Source organism: Protopterus annectens, chromosome 7.part0 (assembly GCF_019279795.1).
Source record: "Protopterus annectens isolate FY-2018-M chromosome 7.part0, PAN1.0, whole genome shotgun sequence".
NCBI lineage: Eukaryota > Metazoa > Chordata > Ceratodontiformes > Protopteridae > Protopterus > Protopterus annectens.
The window spans coordinates 1,116,698,442-1,116,722,831 of NC_056739.1; the positions used below are offsets into that span (position 1 = coordinate 1,116,698,442).

The 24,390-nt window shown below is 36.8% G+C and overlaps 1 protein-coding gene across 1 annotated transcript in view; it reads right to left on the minus strand.

Annotated features, from left to right (window-relative positions):
• The window catches only part of LOC122806893 (A disintegrin and metalloproteinase with thrombospondin motifs 7-like), a 2,879,604-nt gene that overhangs the window by 2,051,940 nt on the left and 803,274 nt on the right, over positions 1-24,390 (minus strand). Inside the window, exon 7 of the mRNA XM_044077696.1 lies at positions 12,258-12,407. Within this exon, the coding sequence (XP_043933631.1) occupies positions 12,258-12,407 (150 nt within the window). The remainder of the gene's footprint in view (positions 1-12,257; positions 12,408-24,390) is intronic.

Consider the following 24,390-nt stretch of genomic DNA (forward strand, 5'->3'; position numbering starts at 1 on the left):
TTAAAAGCAAGGGAAGTCAGTCTGCAGAATTACTGAAGCATAGTGTTTCACTTCTTACTATAGAAAACAATTTCAGCTACATGCTTTCAAACCATCGGGTTTCCATCACCAAAGGAAATCTGCTGGAATTGCAGTATGATATTAGACTGTTTTGAAGAGAAAATGATTACAATAATAATAGCTTCATTGCCAGACAGCTGCAGTAAAACAAAAATATACTGCGAACAGCAATGAGGCATTTTACCTGGCATCTATTGGCCTGAAAATGAAATCTGATTGCATTAGTCATAAAGCCTTGTGGAAGGTATTGGTGAGCATTAGCTGTCCTGCAGAGTCCATCAAGATTTTCAAACTTACTCGACTCACAGTATTACCTTCCCAGTATTTTTGTCAGTGGTTTAAAATCAGGGCTACTCAACATCCAGACACAAATAAGGTAAGGTTGTGCCTTCACTCTAACCTGGTTCTTCTTCTCCTAATCATCCAAGTTTTAAGCAAAGATGGCCTTCGCACAGACCTGAAAACAAAATAGTGGGCTATTTACTGCCAGATATCTGCTTTAAGATCCAGATGATTCCAAGACATCTATCACTAACTGCTGGCATACTTGGAATTGTGCCATCCTTATAAACACTGTGACTTATCTCCAGGCATTGGATACTTTTACAGATGTATGCCAAAATCTGATGCTGCTGCTGTGCCAAAACAACAACATGTTCAATAGCCCTGCTCCGTGGCTTGCAAATTATAATTTGCAATTCATCTTTAAGGTACATTTGAAGACTTCCCTTATTTCACTGAAACTCCCAATCCCACAAGTGACAGACATGTAGAATTCACTTCAGGATCCACTCTTCTACTGACTTCCTCTTTTCAGAACGTATTTCATTTTTGTATTCACTAACAATGAGCTATGAAAGAACACCCAAATCCAAGCATGCAGATAACTTGTAATCAGTTCCCTTTGTATGAGTATGAAACCAAATCCACAGCAAATTATTGATGTAATGAGCCTTTGACATTGGTTCCACTAGAACAGGTACTATGTTCAGACATTTGAATCTCAATATCCACAAAAGCTGCTAAACCCCTTAGCTCACTCACAGCGTGACAGGCAAAGGAATGCTAGGAAAGAATATTAAAATCTAATGTCAAGAAAACAGCTATGGACACCATGAAGCTGTAGACATTAACTACCAGTATATCTTAGCAATGCCAAAACTTTTTGCAAGTACTGATTTGCTTTGAACACAATACATTTCATTTAAGGCTGAAAACAAAGAACACTGAAAGAAATTGGAAAGAAACTCAAACCAGTAGATGAGCATTCTAAACAAAACCCTCTGACGTGTATGTGTATTTATCTGTGCAGTCAGGATTATAGTACTTAATCACATCACAGCTCATCAGTGAAGCACAGTAAGCATCACTCTAAGATGGAGGGAATGTTACCACCAGTGATTATAGAGAAAGAAAGAAGACATACAATGATCTTTTAGTATTGACTACTTAGTCTATAAACTGCTGTACTCATTGCAGACAGTAGGAGTAGGGCAATAAAGTACACAGTTGGCCATTTTGACTCTAGGAGTATGAGATAATTTGGTTCCTGGAATTTTACAGAATCAGAACACTATGCCAGAAGTAAAATGCTGAATATTTTTGAAGGGGGGTTACAACTGGTTAAATATTATAATTCTGAGATGACCTCACCCCAAGAAAAATGAAAATCACCCTCTTTTGAGGTTATCCCTCTTCTCTGAGGTAATGTGCCATTTGAGTTTAAATATTCATTTAGGGGATGTGTGACTTCTACCTCCCCCTACAACAGCAATATTTTCTAGTTTTATAAAATGGTTTGTTTTTATTTTTGTACTTTTATTCATTACTTCATTTCAACAAAGTTTTCTGGTTTGATGAGTTGTCAGTCCAGTTGATTTTATTTTTATTCAATTATTTATTTTGTACCACTTGAAAATCACCAAACACTAATTCAGCAATATTTCCTCATCCTTCTGCTGCTTTCACATGCTTTGGTGTGGCTAAATATCGATCAAGGTTTGCAGTTTTGGAGTCCATACTTTCAGAAATTCATTACGATAACAGTCGATTGGGTAAAACTGTTATGATCTAAGTCCATGGAGGTTTTGAGGATGAGGAAGATGAATGAATAAACTGCAGACTTTGATTACAAAGTTGTGTCATAATGCACAAATCGCAAAACTGAGATTCCTCATATTTGGTAACTTTGGTTGGGGTATTGCCTTGGTCTCAATGTGTAGTCATCTTAGAGTTGCTACAATACATCCAATGGTGCAAAAGGCATACCTCACCCAATACGCACATACAAGGGAGGATGCAAAGGAACGTTTTATTTTCTCCATTAATTGAAAATCACGAAGAACATTATTTTTTTACCCTACATGACTCATTTATCTGATTTTGATGCTCTTTTCCAGAGCCTAAGATAACTGAATGAGTAGGGAGATGAATGACTAAAGTGATCATAGGATTAGTAAATAAGCAATGTGGAGGACAACTGGGACTTTCAATGGTGAATCAAAAAATGTGGAGACTCGATTGAAAATCCATACTTGTGCAAAAATAATTCCATGATTGCTGCTTCTCAGAATATTTCCTTTTTTCCAAGATATCAGTCTGTGAAAGTACACAGAAAAAAATGCACCTCTTTGTGTGGCTAGTCCTGAGAGATCGGCGTGAGTAGTCCAGTGGGCCAGCAAATGTGGTTAGAAAACAGTGCACTAATAGTGGATAATAGAGCTAAGCCACAGACCAAGCTTGGTAAGGTAATTAGATCGTTAAGAAAATAACAACCGTAAGTGTGTCCCGGCAGTCCAGAGGCAAAATCTTTAAGATGAAAATCAAAATACAAATCTCCAGAAGGAAAAAAAGCAATCGTAGTTCATTTCTTGAAAAATATTTCTTCAAGGAAATCTTTTGGCAGATAAGCACTTATCAGGATCTAATTACCTTACCAAGCTTGGTCTGTGGCTTGGCTCAGTTATCCACTATTAGTTAATTGTTTTCTCCAAGATAAGGGAATCTCAGAGTTGGAATATATAAGTCTGTGGGGTGGGGGGGTTGGCTCCACAGATATGGGGAATGTCCCAATCTAAAAAACTAGTTTAAATGCGAAGAGCGATATTCAATATTCACTCTTCTCCTGTATTTTTGGCCTTTTTTTCAGCGTTTTCGGACACAGCACTGCATTTCAAAAGGGAGCCCAACTGTAAGTACAGAATATGTCCATTCTGAGAAGGGAGCAAGGCTAATGCTTGAAGAGCAGGTGCTTGAATGACTGCAGCAGCCTTTTCTAAAGTTTAACTTCAAAAGCAAGATCAAGTGTGAATCATGAGATGCTGCCACCATGAAGTTCATGTGTTCTGTTCAGTGTGGCAACCTCAAAAATTAACTTATTTTAGTAGTAACAGTATGTAGTACAAATATAGGGTCTTACAGACAACAAATACCTTGAGACCTGTCCTTTAGAGTTCATTGAAACTCTACATTTGAAGAGTTCCTGTTGACCAGGTCTGATTTAGACAGGCATGTTTTGAATAACTATCCCAAATTTATCTGGAACAATGAAAAGCAAATAAGATGAGAAAAGAGTAAACAACAGTGTTATGATCGGTCCATGGAATTTTAAAGCTGAGGACTACAGAACTGGAAATGAAGACAACTTTCAGGTCAGGAAAGGGTGGAATATGCTGCAAACTTTAGCTGTTAAGTTTATGTCTGATATAAGGAAACAATTCTTCACTGATAAGATTGTGGGTCAGCAGACTGCTCTGCCCTGATGGTTAGTTAAACATATGTAAGGTAAGGTTTCCAACAATTTTCTGACTAAGTGGAAGACTAGACATAAGTGGGTGAGAGACCTGTATAAGTGCTAGTTACTTATTAAATAAATGTAACAGGCATTTGTCTGGTACCAGTAGTTTACAGTGCTCATTTTTCTCCTATGTAGTTTGTGTATTTACCTATTCATTCTTTCATGCTTGTTTACTAGGATAGTGCAATGAATCAGTGGACCAGTTTCAGTCACTGCCAGGCATACCTCTCAAACTCTTAGAGCAAGAAACATGGACAAAGCCCCAAATAATGGGAGACAAAGGCCCAAAAATAGGGACACTTTTTAAATACTGCTCTTATAAACTTAAACAGTTGATTGAATAACAGCTTTTGCATCAACATGACTTTTCAGGAGGATATGATGTCTGAAACTCAAATATCTGTCATTATTTTCTGACTTTAGTTCTCAGTGATTTGCCAGAAAACCATCATTTTATGAGAAACAGACCAAAAATATGAGATAAAAATCTGGGCATTCTACAAAAATCTAGACAGTCGAGAGGTATGCTGCCAGGTGAATATAGTCATAATTGAAGAAAACATATTAATCCAGTTAGGGTAAGAGAAACAAGTAAGGATTGATGCATGGAAAAATAAAAGACAGCACATGGCAGATAATTATAGATAACCGCAAAGACAACTACAAACGTAAGCATCTGTACACTATTTACAGGTGTGCAATAATACTACTTCCCATATAGGTTTCAATAGGGAAAGTGTAAGAAAGAAAAGAATGAATAGCCGGGAAGGAGGTTATGAGTGGTTAGGTAATGTGGCCTACCCCACAGCATGAGCACTGGCCTGCTTTGTGGTGATAGGTGTTCAACTGGGAAGTGAATGTGGTACAGTTGGAGGAGTCCTTAAGAAAGAGTCACTATGTTTAGGGGCTAGAATAAAAAAAAACATGATTACTGTGGTGTAGGTTGAATAAACTTGTTAGTAAGATGGGTGTAGACCGGGACAGTTTTCTAAGGTTCTTAGTGTAAGATTTGGTAGCGATTCTAGCAACAAGAGGGGAGAATATTTATAGACAAAGGAGTGTGAAGAACAATGAGCCGACAGAGGTCAGCTTTGATGAATGGGTAGCCAGTTGGATTTTGAGAGGGTGAGGCAATGATGTTCCAATATGGTAGTTTGCTAAATGGCATGTTTTTATTAGAGATTGGCTGTAGGGATGTTAAGTTTTTATTTTGGATGCTGCAACTATGACAGGCAGGCCATATTTAAGCTGATCTCAAAGGGCATCTCTGCAAATAGCTATTCTTGCTTATGCTGACGGGAAGGGAGAGATTTTCCTAGCTCAGAAATGTAACAAAATATTTTATTTTACAGTCATTTTGAATGTTCAGGATCTGTGCAAGCTACATGACAAGGTGCTTGAAGTACTGGAAAAGGTTTCACAGGTACAGTCTAGTTGAATCATTGGGATTATTGTTTATGCCACTGATGTTTAAGGAGTCAGGGGATCTGGCTATTTTTTGACAGTTACCAAAGAGTATACATTTAGTTTTAGTGGAGTTGAGAATTAGTTACTGTTTGATTAGCCATTTGTAACTGACTCTAGAATATGACCCCAATTATTTCCATGTCATGAGAGTATAAAATTAGAGACATAAGAGGGAGATTGTACAGAAGTTTGTTAATTAAGACAAAGAAAAGCAGAGAGGCAAAAATAGATTCTTGTAGAAGACATTTTTTTACTCATACCTGTCATGCTCCTCCTGATATAGATGTACCTATTTTTTTATTCTCAAGAGTTTGTTAGATAAGAAATATCAAATCTAGGTGGAAGCTGCAGGACTTAATGCCACACTTAATCAGGTTGTGAACGACAAGACTGTGGTCAGTGGGGTCAAAGGCTTTAGTACAATCTGTGAGGCTGGAGGTTGCCTTTGTCAGTGTTATGTTGGATACCATCCATAAGTGACCAAAGAATAGCATGAAGCGTAATGAAACAACGTACTTAATGTCTTTCAAAATGGAAACACACTTCCATTCATAAAGCCACTTCGTTCTAAGAGAACTGATGTCAGCTACAAGCAAGTAATATTGCATCTGATGCTATGACTCCTTCAAGAGCCAATTAAAAAAAATCATTTCGAAGTCTGAAAATTCATCTGCACTATTTAATTAATCTGAGACATAATTCTTTCTCTCACATCCATTTATTTGAATTAATAAGCATTACTCAGATGACCTATTATCTATCTGACAAACTCACTAATACATCTGTTAGATGGTCAATGTTCAACATCTACTAATGCATAAGTATGTTTTATACTGTAATAACTGCCTCTATTTGCATATGGGAGAAACTTTATTAGCAAATATATGTGTAATTGTTAAGGTATATTACTTAATGTCTGCTTATGCATATTACTGGATGTCTGTTTAAAAAGGTTGTAATATGTTGGAGCTTTTTACCCTGGGCCTCCAATGAAAAGGGTTTTTGACCAAACCCAGTTGGACAAACTAGGTAAGCAAAAAAAAAAAAAAAAAGATCATAAAGATGATAGTATACTGATGTATTTTACATCACTTACTCACTGCCAGCATATTGCAGCACTTTCATAAATCACTGCAAAATCAGGCTCCAGAAATGGACCATCAGCATGCCGCAACACTCTATGTGGCCAGCCTGATGTCTGCCACAAGCATGGTTCATAGGTTCATAGGTAGGTACTAGGCTATCTGCCCGAAGGCATTTATAAGCCTAACCAGAATGTGTTGGCTTTTGCCACCCCCTTAGATTAGTTCCCTGTGCCTCTGTCCAGCAGAGCCACTGAAGTGATCCCCAGGGTAAACTTTCTGTTTCCCATCCACTTGTCAAGGTTTCTCTTGAAGAGTGTTAGCAAGGAGCTCTGCCTAATATACATTGGAATTTTGTTCCAAAGCATGGGAAGTTTCTGTGACAGGAATCTATCCCTCCAGCACATCCTATTTATTGTTGTGGTGAGATTTAGATCCCTAGAGCGTGTGGCTCGAAGGGATAAGCATTTTTTAGGTGGAGCATGTCGAACAGTTCTGGGTTGGACATGGCCTTGTATGTCAGGCAGAGATCACCTCTGAGTAGGCGTTATGCAACCGAGTACAGCTGGAGTTTCTTCAGTCGAGCTGCATAGGGCATCTGTTTGAGGCCAGTGAACCTCTTGGTGAGGTACTTCTGTGGTCTTTCCAGCTGTTGCAGGTGTCTTGTAAGATTCATCCCAAATGGGGCATTGTACTCTATGATGAGTCTGATGAGCGATGAGTAGAGGGACACAATGACCTCTTTTGATCTGGATGCGAACCCTCTTGTGATGAGGTGTGCCATGTAGAAGGATTTTCTAAAAACTTTGGCAATGTGATTATGAAAGGAGAGTTTACTATCTACTTGGGTCCCCAGATCCCTTATTACATCTTCCGTATTTAGGGGACTACCACTATGTGGTAGTTTTTTCCAAAGGGGATGACTATGCACTTTTTGGCATTTAGCTTGAGGCCATGATTTTGACACCAGGTGTCCATCTCAGTGAGACCCTTTTGGAGGATATCTGTGTCAGCTGCAGAGTCAATTATAGCCCCTAGTTTGCAGTCGTCTGCGAACTTGGTCAGCGATAGTCCTCCTGTGCTTGCCTGTACCTCTGAGAAGTATATGCCGAACAGGAGGGGTCCTAGGACTGAGCCCTGGGGAACACCACTTGTAACTGGTTTAGAGTCAGACCTAGCTACTGCAACTCTTACCATGTGGGTTCTGTCCGTGAGCCAGTTGGCAACCCATCTTGTGACGTAGAGGTTTATGTTCAGGCTGGTGAGCTTGTCTATAATACCAGAATGGGGAATGGTGTCAAAGGCCTTTGCGAGGTCTAGGTAGGCTGTGTGTACCACCTTTCCCTCGTCTATAGCCTTGGTAACTGTCTCAAAGATGTCCACCAGGTTTAGGAGGCATGATCTGCCCTTAACAAAGCCGAACTGGGTAGGGTCCAGTGTTTGGAGGTTCTCAATGTCTCTGTTAATGAGTTCCATGATGATGCGCTCCATAGCCTTGCAGACCAAGCTAGTCAGGCTTATAGGGTGATAGTTCACAGGGTCTGTTGTGGCTCCACCTTTGTGGAGTGGAATAACCATTGCTGTGCACCACTCTATTGGTACGTAACATGAGGAGAGGCTGAGTTTGAACAGTGTGTTTAGGTGAGGGGTTAGTTTGTCTTTGAGCTCATGTAGGACACAGTCTGGGACTCCATCCAGTCCCACCGATGCTGTGTTTTTGGATTTGGAGAGGGCTGTTTTAACCTAAGTGTCTGTGATTTCAGGAGCTCTACATTCTTCTGGTATGGTTATGGGCCCTTTTGGGGGTGAGAGGGGGGTGAAGTTTGCGCTGAACCTGTCTGCCAGGATGTTGGTAAAAATTGGTCGGTTCAGTGTATTTGGTACCATTCAGCACTAACTCCAAGCAGATCTGAGCATTGCCACTTAGATTCTTGACATAGCTAAAGAATGCCTTGTGGTTATCTTTGGAGTCCTTGGCAATTTTTCTTTCAAAACTCGCCTTGGATGATTTTATGAGGGATTGTAGTTTCTTGCTGATACTGATCAGGGATGTCTTCCCTTCTTGGGCAGTGCTAATTTGCTGCAGCATTTTGGAAGAACATTGCAGCAACTGCAATTGACCTCTGCATTGTCAGTAGGTTATCGTGTGTTGCGAGGTCACTGTAGTGTGTTGAAACCATTAGGTACTTTCTGTAATACTGTGCCTGATATTTTGCCCTCTTTTAGACTAAATGCTGTTTTCTGTGGAAGTGCATAGGATGATACAAGAATGTAATGATCATTCCTGGCAGCACTTACAGTCCAGCTGTAACTGGTATAGTCTTCTGAAATGTGCATTTATCCATGTCACTTTGATAAGCAGGTAAGTGAAATGACCACGGGAGAGTGTTGTTAATTATGACACAAGCCAGAAAACTGATGACATAGACATCTCTACATTTTTTTCAACATACTCCACCAAAATACCCACACTACTAAGTAAAAACTGCCTATCTTAGAATAAATCTCAATGTCTGACAGAAGTTCAGTGTGTATACCCCATGACATGTAGGCTATAAGATAGTAAACCATTTATGTCAGAAATGTATTACAACCATTTAGACATATACAAAAATGAACATTAATAAGTAGAGTTTTAATATAAAGTGCTGCTACTCAAGGTAATACCATGTAGGCTAAATCTCTTACTACTATTGCAGTCTGCCCGCGAAAGCAGCTGCTAAACAATGCCATCCTGGATGCCCTTTGACCTTACAGCTACATTTTATTACAGCTACTGCTCTGAATTTTGATAATTTTTCTGGCACAGGCCTGACATATTGTGCATCAAGGTTCTGTTTTTATGTGAAGGACTCAACAACAGATATCAAATGTGCTACAAGTGCTAACAGTCAAGCAGCAGCAGTACCACTACATTGCTCTGTCTGTGGACTTACTAGCACAATAACAGGCAGTACTGGACGATGCCAGGCTAATGCATTATATCGAACAGAAAACAACTCAATGGAGTAACTGCAATTACTGATCTCAAAATTGTCAGGAAATTAACTGCAGTCACTAATGTTATTATTAAGGGATGCAAACATTATCAGCTGAACAGGTAAAAAAATAAAGTTTTACCTTTATACCTTCACATTTACATTAAATCATATATCACAGCTATAGACCTTACTCTAATGAGTTACAAAGCAACACATGAATCTAAAACATGTTTTATGAATGCAATGTACCAACGAATATAACAAATATAATCATAGTGTTTATCATGATCTCTATTATTTTATGTAAGAAGATTTCAGCATGAACTATGTATGGTACTTAAAACATCAAGATGCATGGAAAAGTACTTCAGAATAAATCCCTTCAAGCTCACTTCATAGTGAGCAATAACCACCCTGTCTTACATACATCTCAAAAACCAGGGGCAAAGACATAAATAATGAGGGAAAAGGTTTAAAATCAGGAGCAGTTTTTAAGTATTATTCTAATTCACTTTGAAACACAATAAAAGAGCAGGTTTTCGGAACAGTAATAAGTATTGAACTCTAATGTTTGGTAAAACTGACCAACTGTAATCCACTGTAATTAGCCAGAAAGTCAAAAATGTTATGTGGGAACATGGCAAAAATAAGGGGCAAAATCAGAGACCATCTGCAAAATTAAAGACAGCTGAGAGCTCTGCAATTTTGCTATACAAGGACCCACATGAAAAGAAGTTATGACTTGTCTCTCAGCTAAATCATTTCCCCTCTCACAATGCACCTGAGCACTATCACAGTGTGTATGTTCATATGCATACTTTGTGAAGAGTTGACATAGTCGTATACATTATATCAGATAAATATCTGATAGAAATCAATTTTACTGTGGCTGCAGCAGTTCTTTATGTAACTAGAATATGACATTCATAACACAGGAAATTCAATGCATATTAGAAAAGCATATCCCTTTTCAGTTTTGAAAATGTGTTTGTTTATATGTAAGACTATAATTCTGATGCTGGAAGCCTTGCAACAACTGCCCAGTAAAATGTAACTGAAAAGTTATCGAAATGCACGGCTTAAATGTTCTGCTGATTTCTTGAAAAATGTTAGACAAGTCATGTCCTTCTCTGTATTTGTAATAAAGCAGTCTTAGTAGAACTCTCCCCCCACAACACACACCACATAAACTACACAGTTTATGTCTAGAGCTTTATTCATCATCATAAACAAACGCGACCCAGAAAGTCGAAAAAAAAAAAAACACATCTGGCCCCCTGCACCCCACACCCCCTGCTAATTATATGCACAAACTCAAAGATCACACTACAGTGGAGAAAGGAACAAAACCCCAATCCCCACTGTACTGCAATCCCGCACAATCAAGATCTTTGTTGTTCAACCTTCTGAGTTTTCGATGTTGTTGAAGTTCCTGGTTCAGTCTTTTGATGTTAGCTCTTATGAGCTTTCGTCCTTCTGATATGGAACTGTATGTACATACAGTCACACAAAAATACACACTCACATACACCATAAACCATACACATTTCACAATGTATGGCCAAAGGCTAATTCACTGTCAAAAGTACACACACACATACATATATACATGTATACAAATGTGCATGTGCATACACATACATTCACATATGTACGTATATACATACAGACAAATATACAAACAGAAACACATGAGTCATGTACACCATAGTGGTCTCTAAAGTTAGGCTACAGCTAGCAACAGCGAAATGCTGTCTTCTGTAATGTCGACAACCCTGGCGTTCATTGTCTCTAAACAGAGACTCTTCAGATGATGAATTAATTTACACTGATACAAAAACAGGTCTGGATTACTGTACTGCTTTCCAGACTCAGCTAAACACATTGAGTGTTATCTGCCTTCCCAAAACAACATTTACTTAATGCAGTGAAATGATTTGCTGTAAGCAATGAAGATGACTAAATCATGTTACTTAACTAAAAATTATTCTTTATGCCCCTTAATATGTTTTGAAGTTGAGAATAAAACAGTTCACAGATATATGAAAATCATAATAAAATCTTGTTTTCTCATCCAAATCCATCCTGAAAAACCCTTAGGTTTGTCATTAAGATATTTTAACTTGAATGATCTACTAAAATTACAACAGGTTGTAATAACTTTGCACTTAGAGGTGCTTTTCTGCATTGAATCCAACTTTATAGTAAAGCTACTATAACTGAATTCTAGTATATATTTAATCTCAGACATGATGACAAACTATTAAAAAAAATAACAGTAGCAGGTCTAGCCGAAAGTGCTGGTATATATGTTAAAAAAAAATACAGTATCAAACATGAACTTGGCTGGTACTGATCTCAGATGAAAACACAGTGAAATTATTTTAAAAATTTTATTTTGTCATGGCTGAAAAATTACTCACTTTAGTACATCATTACTGCTTTGCAGAAGCCAACTGTACAGCTTCTGAAGAGGTACACAGAAAGGAGGAGTGGGGTGGGGTGGATGGGGTTAGGGTATATTTATAGGTACTTACAAAGGTCCCCAAATACTTTTCACTGCCACAAGCCATTGTGATGATGCAACAAAACTTACAGAAATATTAAAAAAGATTAACACCTGTTCTGCCATTCAAATAAAGTCATTCAGCATACAGTCACACATAACTGCTACACTCTTTACAACATTAGCCTAACTCATCAATATCAAAGATCTGCAAGGCATTAGTTAGCAAATGTTATGAATAAGGTGGCTTTCATGATTGGAACATATAATTATAATCATCTATCATATACATCAGTGTTAACACTTCAGAAGAAAAATGCATGCATAAAAAATGGAAAAAGACTGACCCTTAACACAGCCCTTACCTGTGTCCCAGTTCATGTGCCACAGTGAAAGCCAGGGGTAGTCCAGTGTCCTCATTGATGTTGCAGCTCCTATGGGGTTGGCACATTCCTGATACATGTGACAAACCCAACGTCTCACATGGCTTGTTCATTGCTGCACATAAGTCCTTCCTTTTGTATTCAATTGGAGAGAAAAAAATGCATTAAATGTTATTAGCATGTCTTATTTAATCACCAGCTCTATAAGTCTGGCTCAACTGAAATGTATAATTATTAGCACAACCCATCTTACTGTATTTCTTATATTGACATAATTAATTTACAATCTCTTTAGGTATGAATTTGATTTCTTACATTCTTTCCCTGAGTGTGTGTGTGTGTGTGTGTGTGTGTGTGTGTGTGTGTGTGTGTGTGTGTGTGTGTGTGTGTGTATATATATATATATATATATATATATATATATATATATATATATATATATATATTTATATGAATCCCTATCAGGTTATCAAAGTTTCAAAACTTTGAAAGTTATATGGTCGGGACCATATGATCGAAGTTTTGAAACTTCAAACGTTTTGAATGTAGATCGCAGTACAGCATGGAAAGGGAAATTTATCCTTTTCCGCAATGTAGTGCTATCTTGGATCTGGAATATTTAAATAGTAGGAGGTGTCAGGGATGCAGGGGGGCTTGCACCCCTGCAAAAATGTTTAAAAATAGAATTTTTTTTTTAATGTTCGAAGTTACAAAACTTCAATCATGTGGTCTTGGACATATGAATTTCGAAGTTTCAGAAATTTGATTATGTAACACAGATATATACATACATATATGGGTCTGCTTCAGAAGACTGACAAACCAAAAGTCTGAATCCCAAAATACTGGAAACTCAAAATACTGAAAACATTTTAATGCAGGGGACAAGACCCACACACCACCTGCTAATTATATATACCATCTCCAAGATCTCACATCAATGGAGAAGAGAGAAATTCAATCCTCCAGTATTTTGAGTTTTCAGTATTTTGGGATTCAGTCTTTTTTTTTTAGTTTTCTGAAGTAGACCCATATATATATATATATATATATATATATATATATATATATATATATATATAAACTAGCAACTTGTTACAATAGCATTGCCCGCTTTGCCACCAGTAACCCTTTCAGAACACATCACTGTCAAAACCTAAAACTCCTAGGCTGGCTGGAGCTACAAAACTGTCTTTTGATCTCCCAACTTACCATTGCTCACAAGATACTGTACCAACCTTATAATACCCCTATACTTTCTCAACTTTTAATCCCTTACAATAATCTTACCTCCCTTCGATCTTCATCTAAACTCATGACCAAATCTGTAAAGTCCCATAATTTAGCTGGTGACTCTCTGTTCACTAATACTGTAGGAAGGATATGGAATCAGCTACCCACTGATATCACTCTAATCCCCTCCTTACCACTCTTCAAACAAAAAATCAAACTGTACTTCCAAAATCATTGGCTCTGCTCCTGCAGGACTCCTGACTGATCTTCTTCTTTCCCCTACACTACTAGAATTTTTACACTATACTTATTTACTTTACTTATTCCTTCTTCCTATTGCCCTGTTACTCTCCTCCTATGCTCCTACCCTCTCCTCCTTTTTCTCTCCCCTCTCCTCTTTTCCATCACATTACCCTTTTCCTCACTACACTATTGCCTCTTTCTCTCTTCTTCCTTTGTATTTCTTCTGTAATTCCCTTCTTATCTCCCGTTCTACTTTTTTCTCTCCAACGGATTATCAAATATATGTTGCTAATCTTGATGTTTTGTAATGTTTCTACTGAATAATTATATTTTGAGTGTGTTGCTTAAGAATTTTGTTTTTTGTGTTACTAAACGTATATTCTTTTTGTACTGAATTTATTTTATAATTTGTCTCCTTGTAATTTAGTATCTGTGGAGCTTTTCTCCCCGGGCCTCTACTGAAAATGGACATATATCCAGCTAGATAAGCCCGGTTAACAAATGTAAAATAAAATAAAAATAAAATAAATATATATATATATATATATATATATATATATATATATATATATATATATATTATATATAGTATATATATATGGGTCCCTTTCAGAATTTTGAAGCTTAAAACTTCGAAATTCATATGATCAAAGATCATATGATTGAAGTTTTAAAACTTCAAAATCCTGAACAGAGATCGGCATACAGCGTGGAATGGGTGATTTCCCTTTTCCTCACTGTAGGGCGATCTCGGAATTGGTATATTTAAGTAGCAGTGGGTGAGGGTTTTGTGATGTGTTGACTGCTTTTTTTTTGGGGGGGGGGGTTATTAATTTCGAGATTCCAACATCTTGAGGTTCTGAATTCGATATTCTGAACCTAGGGATTTTGGTATTTCAAAATTAAGAAGTGAAAACACACACACACACACACACACACACATATATATATATATATATATATATATATATATATATATATATATATATATACCATTACAATTCAGAGGAGGGAATGCTCACATGAGTGAACTCTTTTTCGTGCTTTAAAAAAAAGCAAACACTCATGTAAGTGAATGCTCTTCTGAACGGAGTGTCTGTCAGCTATCTTTTGAATGGGATTGCAGTACAGGAGGGTAAGGTAATTTGCTCTTAACCTGCTATTGTGTGATCTTAGAATTAGTTTATATAATTACCAGCACCCCCACCATATGAGGGGTGCAGGGGACTTGCCCCCCCTGCAAAAAGAAAATTAAAATTGTTTGTTTTTTTGTGGATTTGTTCTAAAGTGATTGCTCTTTAGAGATTCGCTCATATGACTGGAGACACACACTCACACACACACACACACACACACACACACACACACACAGATATGCATGTATACAGTATTACAGCTTTAGATTACACAGGTTACTGCAATAAGGAATCTTGCTTGTGCATAATAATAATCGTATTATAAATGACATCTGCATTTCCTCACCAAGTTTATAGTGGCATTCATAATGCAGAAAATGTATTAAAATATTCCTTTAAGATGTCAGAAAGCAGTGACATTGTAAAATAAACTGTCATGTACCATATACATGCTCAGCTTTTGAATCCTGTCACAAAAAGTCATTTAACTTATTTTACTGCTAACTGAAGCATTCAGAGTCGCTCACTGATGCTTTGCCAAAATCATACCCTGAGGGAAGCACAATTGAATGAAAACACTGTGTTCTGTATTTACTAATGTCACTCTGCTTCATAATTGCTTAAGGAAGTCAAAATTATAAATGTTGGCATGCTGTAAACCCAGAAAACTGACAAGCAAAAATTACAGCAAAACACTCTATTTGGCAGCAACCTTTATAAAAGATTTGCCAACTTCTTTTTCCCTTTTCTCACTGTTTAACAGCCCCTCACATCTCCTTAAGGCATTATTCAAAGCCCTTATTACTTTACAGTACATCTACACTTTACTTCTCACTCTAATCACTACAGTTTAATATGGATTTTGTGCGGATGGTGATGTCTCTCTGAATATCACCCAACTAGTGGTCATTTCAGTCAATAAAGAAATGCAATGAATAGAGCAGTCAGATTAGATGGAAGAACAAGGTAGGAAGAAATTTAACTTTTCTTTGAGTTTAAGAGCAGGATCACCATTTTTTAAGCCAGAACTTTCTTGTTTTTTCCTCTAAGACGACTTGAAACCGGTACCCTAGTGGTAACTTTTACTAACATAGTGATCTCCCAGGGTATATGTATTTTATTTGTGCATTTCCCTAGATATGCATTAGTATATTACCACCAATAGTTGACATGCAACCTGTCAAGAACATTCATCAAATACCAGATGTCCACCCTGCACATATCATCTAACACTAATGAGGAGAGGTGCAAACACCATTGTACATTTGCAATCAAACTACCACACATCTAGCCTAAAACAGCAAAGCACTGATCACAAATGTATAACCATTATGTTACATTTGTTTCTGTGAACAACATGCACACCACAAAAGACATTAAAAATGAACTGCTCCTGACAAACTGGCTATTTCCTACAAATAAATGACTTAAACTATTTTCTATATGGGTAATTCAACCATCCATACTTATCTGATATAAAAACTCTGCCTCCACTCTCTGTAACTGATACATACTAACTCCACATTTGCACAAGTGGATCACCACTATAGTATAAGAGACAATCTAGACCTCAAGCTATAGCATAATGCCAACTCCAAGGTCATACCACTACAGGGAAAGGGGGCATCCCTGATATTCCATCATCTGACTTCTAAGGAAAAGCAAGGCAGACACAAACTAGTGATTTCATAAAAGAGCATTGATCACTAGTGTTTTATAGTTAATCTTCGCTCCCCCATAGTACACTGGATCAAAAGGGAAGAAATAACTGCATAACTGAAAGGTTTATATGTTTAAACATATATAAGCATAATTTGCTGTTACAAAAAGGTCTTAACCTCAGCCATTAGGAATTCTCACACTTCATGGTAATTTATGAGAACACAAAGTACTGGATTCAGAAATTCAATTTATTCCCTGCTGTGAGGGATTAGGCAAAAATCCCGAAAATGTCCACTGTACCAAATTTCTTCAAGTTTTTAAAACAAAACTTTTAAACTATTTTAAGTCTTTTTTTTTTTTTTTGAAGAGGAGAAAGACTAAACAGCAGCAGTTAGTTAGAAATTCAGGAATTATTGTAAGTCTAAAAAGAACCTGTCATTTATTTGACATTTGTTCTTCACAAGAATACATGATCCTGAAGAGGCTATAGGTTACTTAGCTAAAGAACTGAGCAAAAGTTTATGAATTTGGTGAAATTTATCATTTATTAACAAGAGACGAAAAAGTTTATGTTAAATGGTACAACAAGAAGCCGGGTTATTTGAGAAATAGACCAGATCTTAGCAAAAGTTGTGGCACTGCAGCAGAAGTGGATCATATAAAATGCAAATATGAGAAACAAAGATGCAACAGTAACAGATATGAAAAAAATAGCCATATGAGACTGTACAATAATTATGATACCGACAAGAAAGCAGAGAAATGTAATATAACATTCCTCACAACTCAAGCGTGGTAGATGTGGCTATAAGCACAGTAGGAAGCACTATCCTGCTTTTAATTAATTTTTTATAGAAGGAATCACTTTTTTAAAGATGTACAAAAGAAAAATATGCTCCAACGAATGAATACATTGCTAAACTGAATACATTACTAAACTGAAACATGAAAAAGCTATGTTGGCACTACTGAAGTCAAAAAAGTTGCTACAGTGAAGCTGAAATGCATCAAAGGCTAAAACAAGAATGCAGCTTAGTCTGGAGTTTAGAAATTATGAATATAACTTAGAAAAAAAGTGAAGACTGTAATATTCCATTTTTTGAAGCACTGAGACTCAATCACAAAAAAAATGCATTTTGTCCATATATTCAAGGAATTAAATAATGCCACTAGGGTGAAAGATTGACATAACAATAATATAAGAAGTAGATGATTATTTCCATATTAAAGCACTTAAAGGTGTACATTTTGTTTTTTTGGCTTAAGAGAAGGTTGGAATGGTAAATAGTAAAATCAGTTCACAGTGATAAAGAAAAGAGTGCATGTGAACAGTTATATCACCTGAGAACCACTTGGCAAGTTGAATTCTATAGGTTAATACCAATAACCTAATTCTAGGCAACCTCACATACCATACTTCACCTTACAGTCTTACACAGCTAGCAGTAAGTAAGCCTGTCATTTCCTAAATGTCATTAACACCAAATGCCTAGCTAAAACTGAGCAAGTTCTATGAGAGCAAGAAATCCACTTGCCCTTGTTCTTATAAATGCTGCCTTTGCCAGTGTCTTTGTCTGCACACCTACTAACATCATCACCTCCTTAAATAAATCTGATCACCAGCCTATCACCTTTTCCCACAAAATTAATACAAAGCCGCTCAAAAGGAGACCTACTTTTAAGGACTACTATAAAAGACAACTTTATATCCCTATTTGAGGGCCCTAAGAATGTCAGAATTGCTTTATTCATTGTTGAACCTCTCTAGAGCCCTACAGTAACCATGATTTTTGCAACCATTTCAATCAGTGTATAGACAAATTATTACCCATCAGGCATGAGTGTGGTTGGAATTCAGTAGAAAACCTCTACAGTAGAAGTTTCAGACAAACTTTATACCATGAGGAGAACACTATATAATTTATATAAAAAGAAGTTTCCACTTTCAGTCAGATGGAGGAGCATGAGCAGGTTTGCAAGGATCATAACTGCATTATTAGGAAGAGCAAGGCTGAATATGATTTGAAGGAAGTCAGACCTTCAAAGGATAATCACAAGACTTTCTTCAACTATATTAGGAGCATTAGAAATGATGCCTAATATGGCACTGAACTCCAAGTGAACAGCATTACCTAGTGTGACACTAAAGCCTATCAAATGTCACGGTTGACAGTTTTACACCTTGAATCTATTTACGCTGCTCTTCCCGTTTTCATTATGAAGGATTAGTCCAGATACAATCACTGATTAGAAAAAGAACACTTGTCCATCTACCTACTTAACTGAATAAACTACTTGAAATTTCAACAAGGCATCTTTATTACTCCCACAGGGAGGGCATCAAAGAGAAAGTCTCCTAGATCTGCTAGCTACAGTGATATTTATCTGGACTAATCCTCTGTACTCTGTTTATTGTTAGTTCTGTCACCCTCTCGGTCACAGATGGAATACCAGACTTGAATCGAGCTTTCTGGATCACCTCTGTGTCCCATTTTATCAAGGGTCAGATTCTATCAGCTATTACCAAAAGAAAAAAATAACAGCTCCATTAGCCTGGAAGTATACTAGGTTTCCTTGTTCTTAGCACATAATAAATTACTGACTTTTTAAGGGGGACTAATGTTACTGATGGTGGTCATTGTGTCTGTGCCACTTATCTTGACTTTACTAAGATATTCAACATGATCCCCAATGCATGCACTTAGCCTAAATATTAACCCCTACACCACTTGATGGATTGCTATACTGGCCATCTGAATGTACACACAGAATAAGGATTAGTTGTAACATGTCATCTAGTAAGTTAATTATTTATGGAGTCATTCAAACCTTTGTGATGGGCCCCTTTCTCTTTGGCATCTACTTTTCTGATGTGAAGATATATATCCAAGTTTTGTAAATGAATAGATCTGCTGACAACTAGAAACTAGCTGTCATTACTGAGCATGGCACATACTCTCATATTCCCCAAAAGGGCTAGTAATTATATAGTATAGTCACACTTGAGAAACAAGACTTCCTCACTTATTATCAAATAAAATGAACCCCATTTAAGAGCAATGCAATTACTAGAGCTCTTCTATTGACAATAAAGTGTTCCTTGGTATTAATTGCATAAAGGAAATCCTGTTTCATTGCACAGTTAATTATCAAAGGTATATCCTTAAGATCCAATGAGGTCTTCATTCACCAATGTTCTTCTTGTACTGGGAAATTATCCACTATAATGTTCCAACTGTTATGTACCTTACCAAACATGTATCGAGGCTTGAACAAGCTCAGTGTTTTATGACCCAGAAAATCAAAGCTCCAAGCTCTCTTAACTATCCAAAGAGATTAAAAAGTCTTTGTTTTCCATGCCATACAGACTGCTAGATGGAGATCTCTTTCTTGTCTTTCAGTCATGATATTAATAAGCCAGTTGCAATTGTGCTACATGCCAGGTAGAATGGTACAGACACTGTGATCCTGCAACAGAACAGATTAATTACCTATGGGATACGTGCATGTATACATGCAGAAAAGAAATATATTCAAATAGAACAATTCACTCCTGTTTGGACATCCATGTACATAAATATGGCAAAGTTTTTCAGGGGGAAACAGACATCAAAGCCTTGCAAAGCATATTCAAAAAGCTTCTATATAAGGTACATCCAATATTGCAGAAGATGCAGCTTAATGTACAAAGGTGTGACCTGAAAGTGACATATCCATTAGGAAGGAACTACACATAGGTGAAGGAGATATGCTGAGTACAGTATATTTAACAGAGAAACAGGAAGACCTACTGGCAGAAAAAAGAGAGACTCTTTGGATAACTGCACAGTTACCAATGACAGAAGAAAGGTAAATGAATTATAGTGATAAAATGACATTGACTTAGAAATGCAGCTACTGAAAACATTTACATTGAGAGGCTGGTCTCAGTAACAAAAACATTAATAAAGAAATTCAATCTTATTTTTTTTCTTTTCAGGAAAAACAAGTTATTGCCCTGACATAACACTCAGCACTGACAAAACTATAGTTCCAGTTAACTAAAGGGGATATTGTGAATTATAGTTTGTAATAGTACAGCCAAAAAAGAGCAATAGACATAACAGACTGTCCACAAATGTAATCTCAAATGGAAAAGTAATGCAGAATTCTGCTATATGTATGAATACCATAACAACAATCCTAAAGAAGACTTAATAATGTTCCCCGTATTTGATCACCCATGGCATACAATGGGCACAGAATGAGATTCTTTCAGTTAAAAGAAGCCATAAGTCATATATGTGTGCGTGCATACTGTTACATTAATTTCTATATTCTTAAGATAAAGGTTACCTACAATGGAAGGATGTATGTACATCTCTCAAATATGCAACAAAATCTAGAAGATTTAGGATTTTTGCTTGGAAATTTTTACATAGATATTGTTATACCCCAAGAAGACTCCAGAGAATTTTTCCTCAGGTAGACAGCAAATGTTGAAGGTGTGACAGCAAAGAAAGAGGTACTTGGGAACATATTTTCTGGCAGTGCAGTGGGTTGGTGGGCTTTAAAGATTCCCTGTGGGATGCAGTGTCAGAGATGGTAGGTGGGTGGATTGGTGTGAAGAGGGAGATGATTTTTCTGAGCTATTATACAGAATTGGAATTGCCTAGACATGGTAAGGCCTTGCTGTGTCTAATTATGGTGGCTGCCAAAAAAGCAATTACTAGAAAATGGAAATCAAAATCTAAATATTTAAACAAAACTAATACCTCTGATAACAGTCCAACTATCCCCAACAATTCTCGCTTTCCTAATTACTTTGTTTCTCAGCCTTAAATATAACAATATTTTCACAGACATATTACACTATACATAATTATCAACTGCCTCTTCTCCTCATTATCTTAATTGGTAGAAATTTCAGGTAATATTTCAGTATGTTTTGTAATGTTATATCTCTCTCTGCTACATACAAGCCTGTGTCAGTTTCCAATTACTTTTCAGTACTGTGTATACCTATGCAAGCTATGTACATGTTCTCTTTTTGAGATAGAAGATTGTAAGCTATTACTCTCGAGTATGTACTTTACAATTACCTGTACTTTATGGTCCTTCTGATATCATGTAACTGTATTTTATGTGCATGTCAAAACTGTTGTTAAATGTGGAGCTTTTCTCCATGGGCCTCAGCTGAAAAAAGGGTTTTACCCTACTCAGACTTTCCCAGTAAACAAAGACAGATAGTGTGACATCCCTCCTCTGGGCCAGAGATGAAGAAGTCTCAATCCTCACCACTTACACCAGTGGGGAATGTTCACTGAGAAAAAACATAGACACACACACACACACACACACACACACACACACACACACACACACACACACACACACACTTTCAAATTTGATTTTCACAGACACACACACACACACACACACACATGCACACATGCACACAAACCTAGGAAAGGCTGGCACAGCTTACGCGCTTCACTTTGCCACCTCCACCCAGACTATAAGGTAGCTACACTGCCACCAGAATACCCAAAGCCAGCTACTCTAAGGTTTTTACAATGATACCCAATTACACCTAGTAAAACTAATACTTATACAAATGGCAGTATTTGACCAAACAGCAAGGCTTTCAAGAACGTGGCGCCACAGTGCCATTAAATAAATGCAAGTGATCTCAAAGGTTAAATATTTTCTAAAGGACCAGCCATACTGAAAGGTATAGATATATATTTAATAATAAATAATAAAAAAGAAAACATGAAAATAGTGAATATCTATTTACAATAAAACCAGAGTTTCAATTCACAGGAAATATAAAAAAATGACATAGATGGAAAGACACAGACAGACACAAAAAAAAACAGTATTTCTCTAATCTCACAATATTTTCTAACTAGCTGAAGAACTAATGTTCCCTAGTTACTTACTAAAGCAAGGCGAGATGAAGTAGATGAGTGTCTCTTGTTAGGTCTAATAACAAAGCACATCTATCACATCTCCCACTAATATTCAACTACAGTTTCAGTGCTGGCTGCAGAATGACATCACATATGGTCACCTGACTGTGGTTTTCACACTATACCTCACTAGCAACTGAGCCAAGGATTTGGCACAAATGCATCACAATACACACACACAATTTTGCTAAGGCTTAATACAGCATCTGGAAGCTATAAAATAATTCCATCACTTCCACCCTTCCTGCAGAAAGGCTTTTTACAGACATTGCATCTCTGGCTCCATTCAGACCTGTGAGATAAAATCTTAATGGCCTAAACCAAGTAATTTAATTTCAGGATATTTTTCTTAAGGATAAATGGGCTGAACTTAATCCCTTCCCATCCAATATCCTTTGTTAAAAGATATACTTTTAATCAGTTACAACAATACAGTGAGACATAAATGTATATTTAATTTCTGTCCAGCAGGAACCAGTGTTGATACATTTTTAATTCAAGCAACTTTACAAATCAGTTTTATATTCAAATGACATAGAATTCTTTACAAAACTCCAGCTAGCTATGCTGGCATATGTTACACATGCACTCCATTACTCTCCCTGGCACAGCTGGCACTTCCTCACATCATCACAGATACATAGACAGACAGATAAAGAAAGAAAGAAAGAAAGAAAGAAAGAAAGAAAGAAAGAAAGAAAGAAAAAGAAAGAAAGAAAGAAAGAAAGAAAGAAAGAAAGAAAGAAAGAAAGAAAGAAAGAAACAAGAGTCCTGTATATTTCTGGTTGAAGGGAACTTATTTAAGCCAGCCACTGATGTAGGACACAGCATGTATTCATGTATTTATTTATTTGATTTTATTTATGTGCAAAGTGATAATATTTTGGGGTGAAAATATATTGTAACAGATCTGCTTGTAATTCATGCTTAATGATATAGTGAAAGCAGGTGGATCAGGATCTTACAATAACATCAACAAAGAGGATAGATGGAGATGACAAAAGTTTACAAGAGATGGAGACCCAGTATTGCTCTTTGGGGAATTCCTGAGTATATAGGTATAGTATCTAAGAGACAAGAGGTGACAGAAACACTGGGACACAATACTGGCATAAACACTTAGTTACATCATAGTCTGCCACATCAACGGCTTTAATTAGCTGGCTGTATGGTAAAAGGAAGTACAGCCCACAGAAGTATCCAAGACAGTAAGGAAAATAAAGAAAGTGACAGTCAAAAGATTAATGGGATGGAGAGGTTTACGGATAAAGTATTAGATGAGAGATTATTTTATAGCAAATGTTTTGAGCTTAGATTCTATGGTTAATATGAAAGTGGAACTGGATGCCATGAAGGGGAAATGTGTGATATCAATGAAAAACTGAAATGAGAGCAAAAAGAATGCAGGCTGAGGAATGCCACTGAATGGGACAAAGAAACAAGACAAATAACCATTAGGAACACTCAAATAGTCCACTACTTTATTTCTGACAAGTACCAAGAAAACATATGGATGGACAGTGGGCAGAAAACATGTGTTGAAAACAGATATAAGAAAAGAAGTGATGGGGAGGTCAATCATTTTTATACTGAGTCTTACATGGCCAGATTGACACCAAGAATAGTTTCAAACAGAGTGAAACATTGTAGTTGTATCCCCAAACTATCAGGTTTGAGGTAGCAGAAGCTACAGTTAAAATTCAAGACTGATGCTGCAGACAGGGCAGTGTAACACATATAAACATACCTCTTGGCTCTTGGCTCAACAAAGGTACATACAGTAACTATGTCAACTCAACAGGTCCTATTGCAGCATGCAACTATTAACAAAATATTAAAAGTTATTACAAACATAAATAGGGTTTATATTAGAATACCAAAACCTCA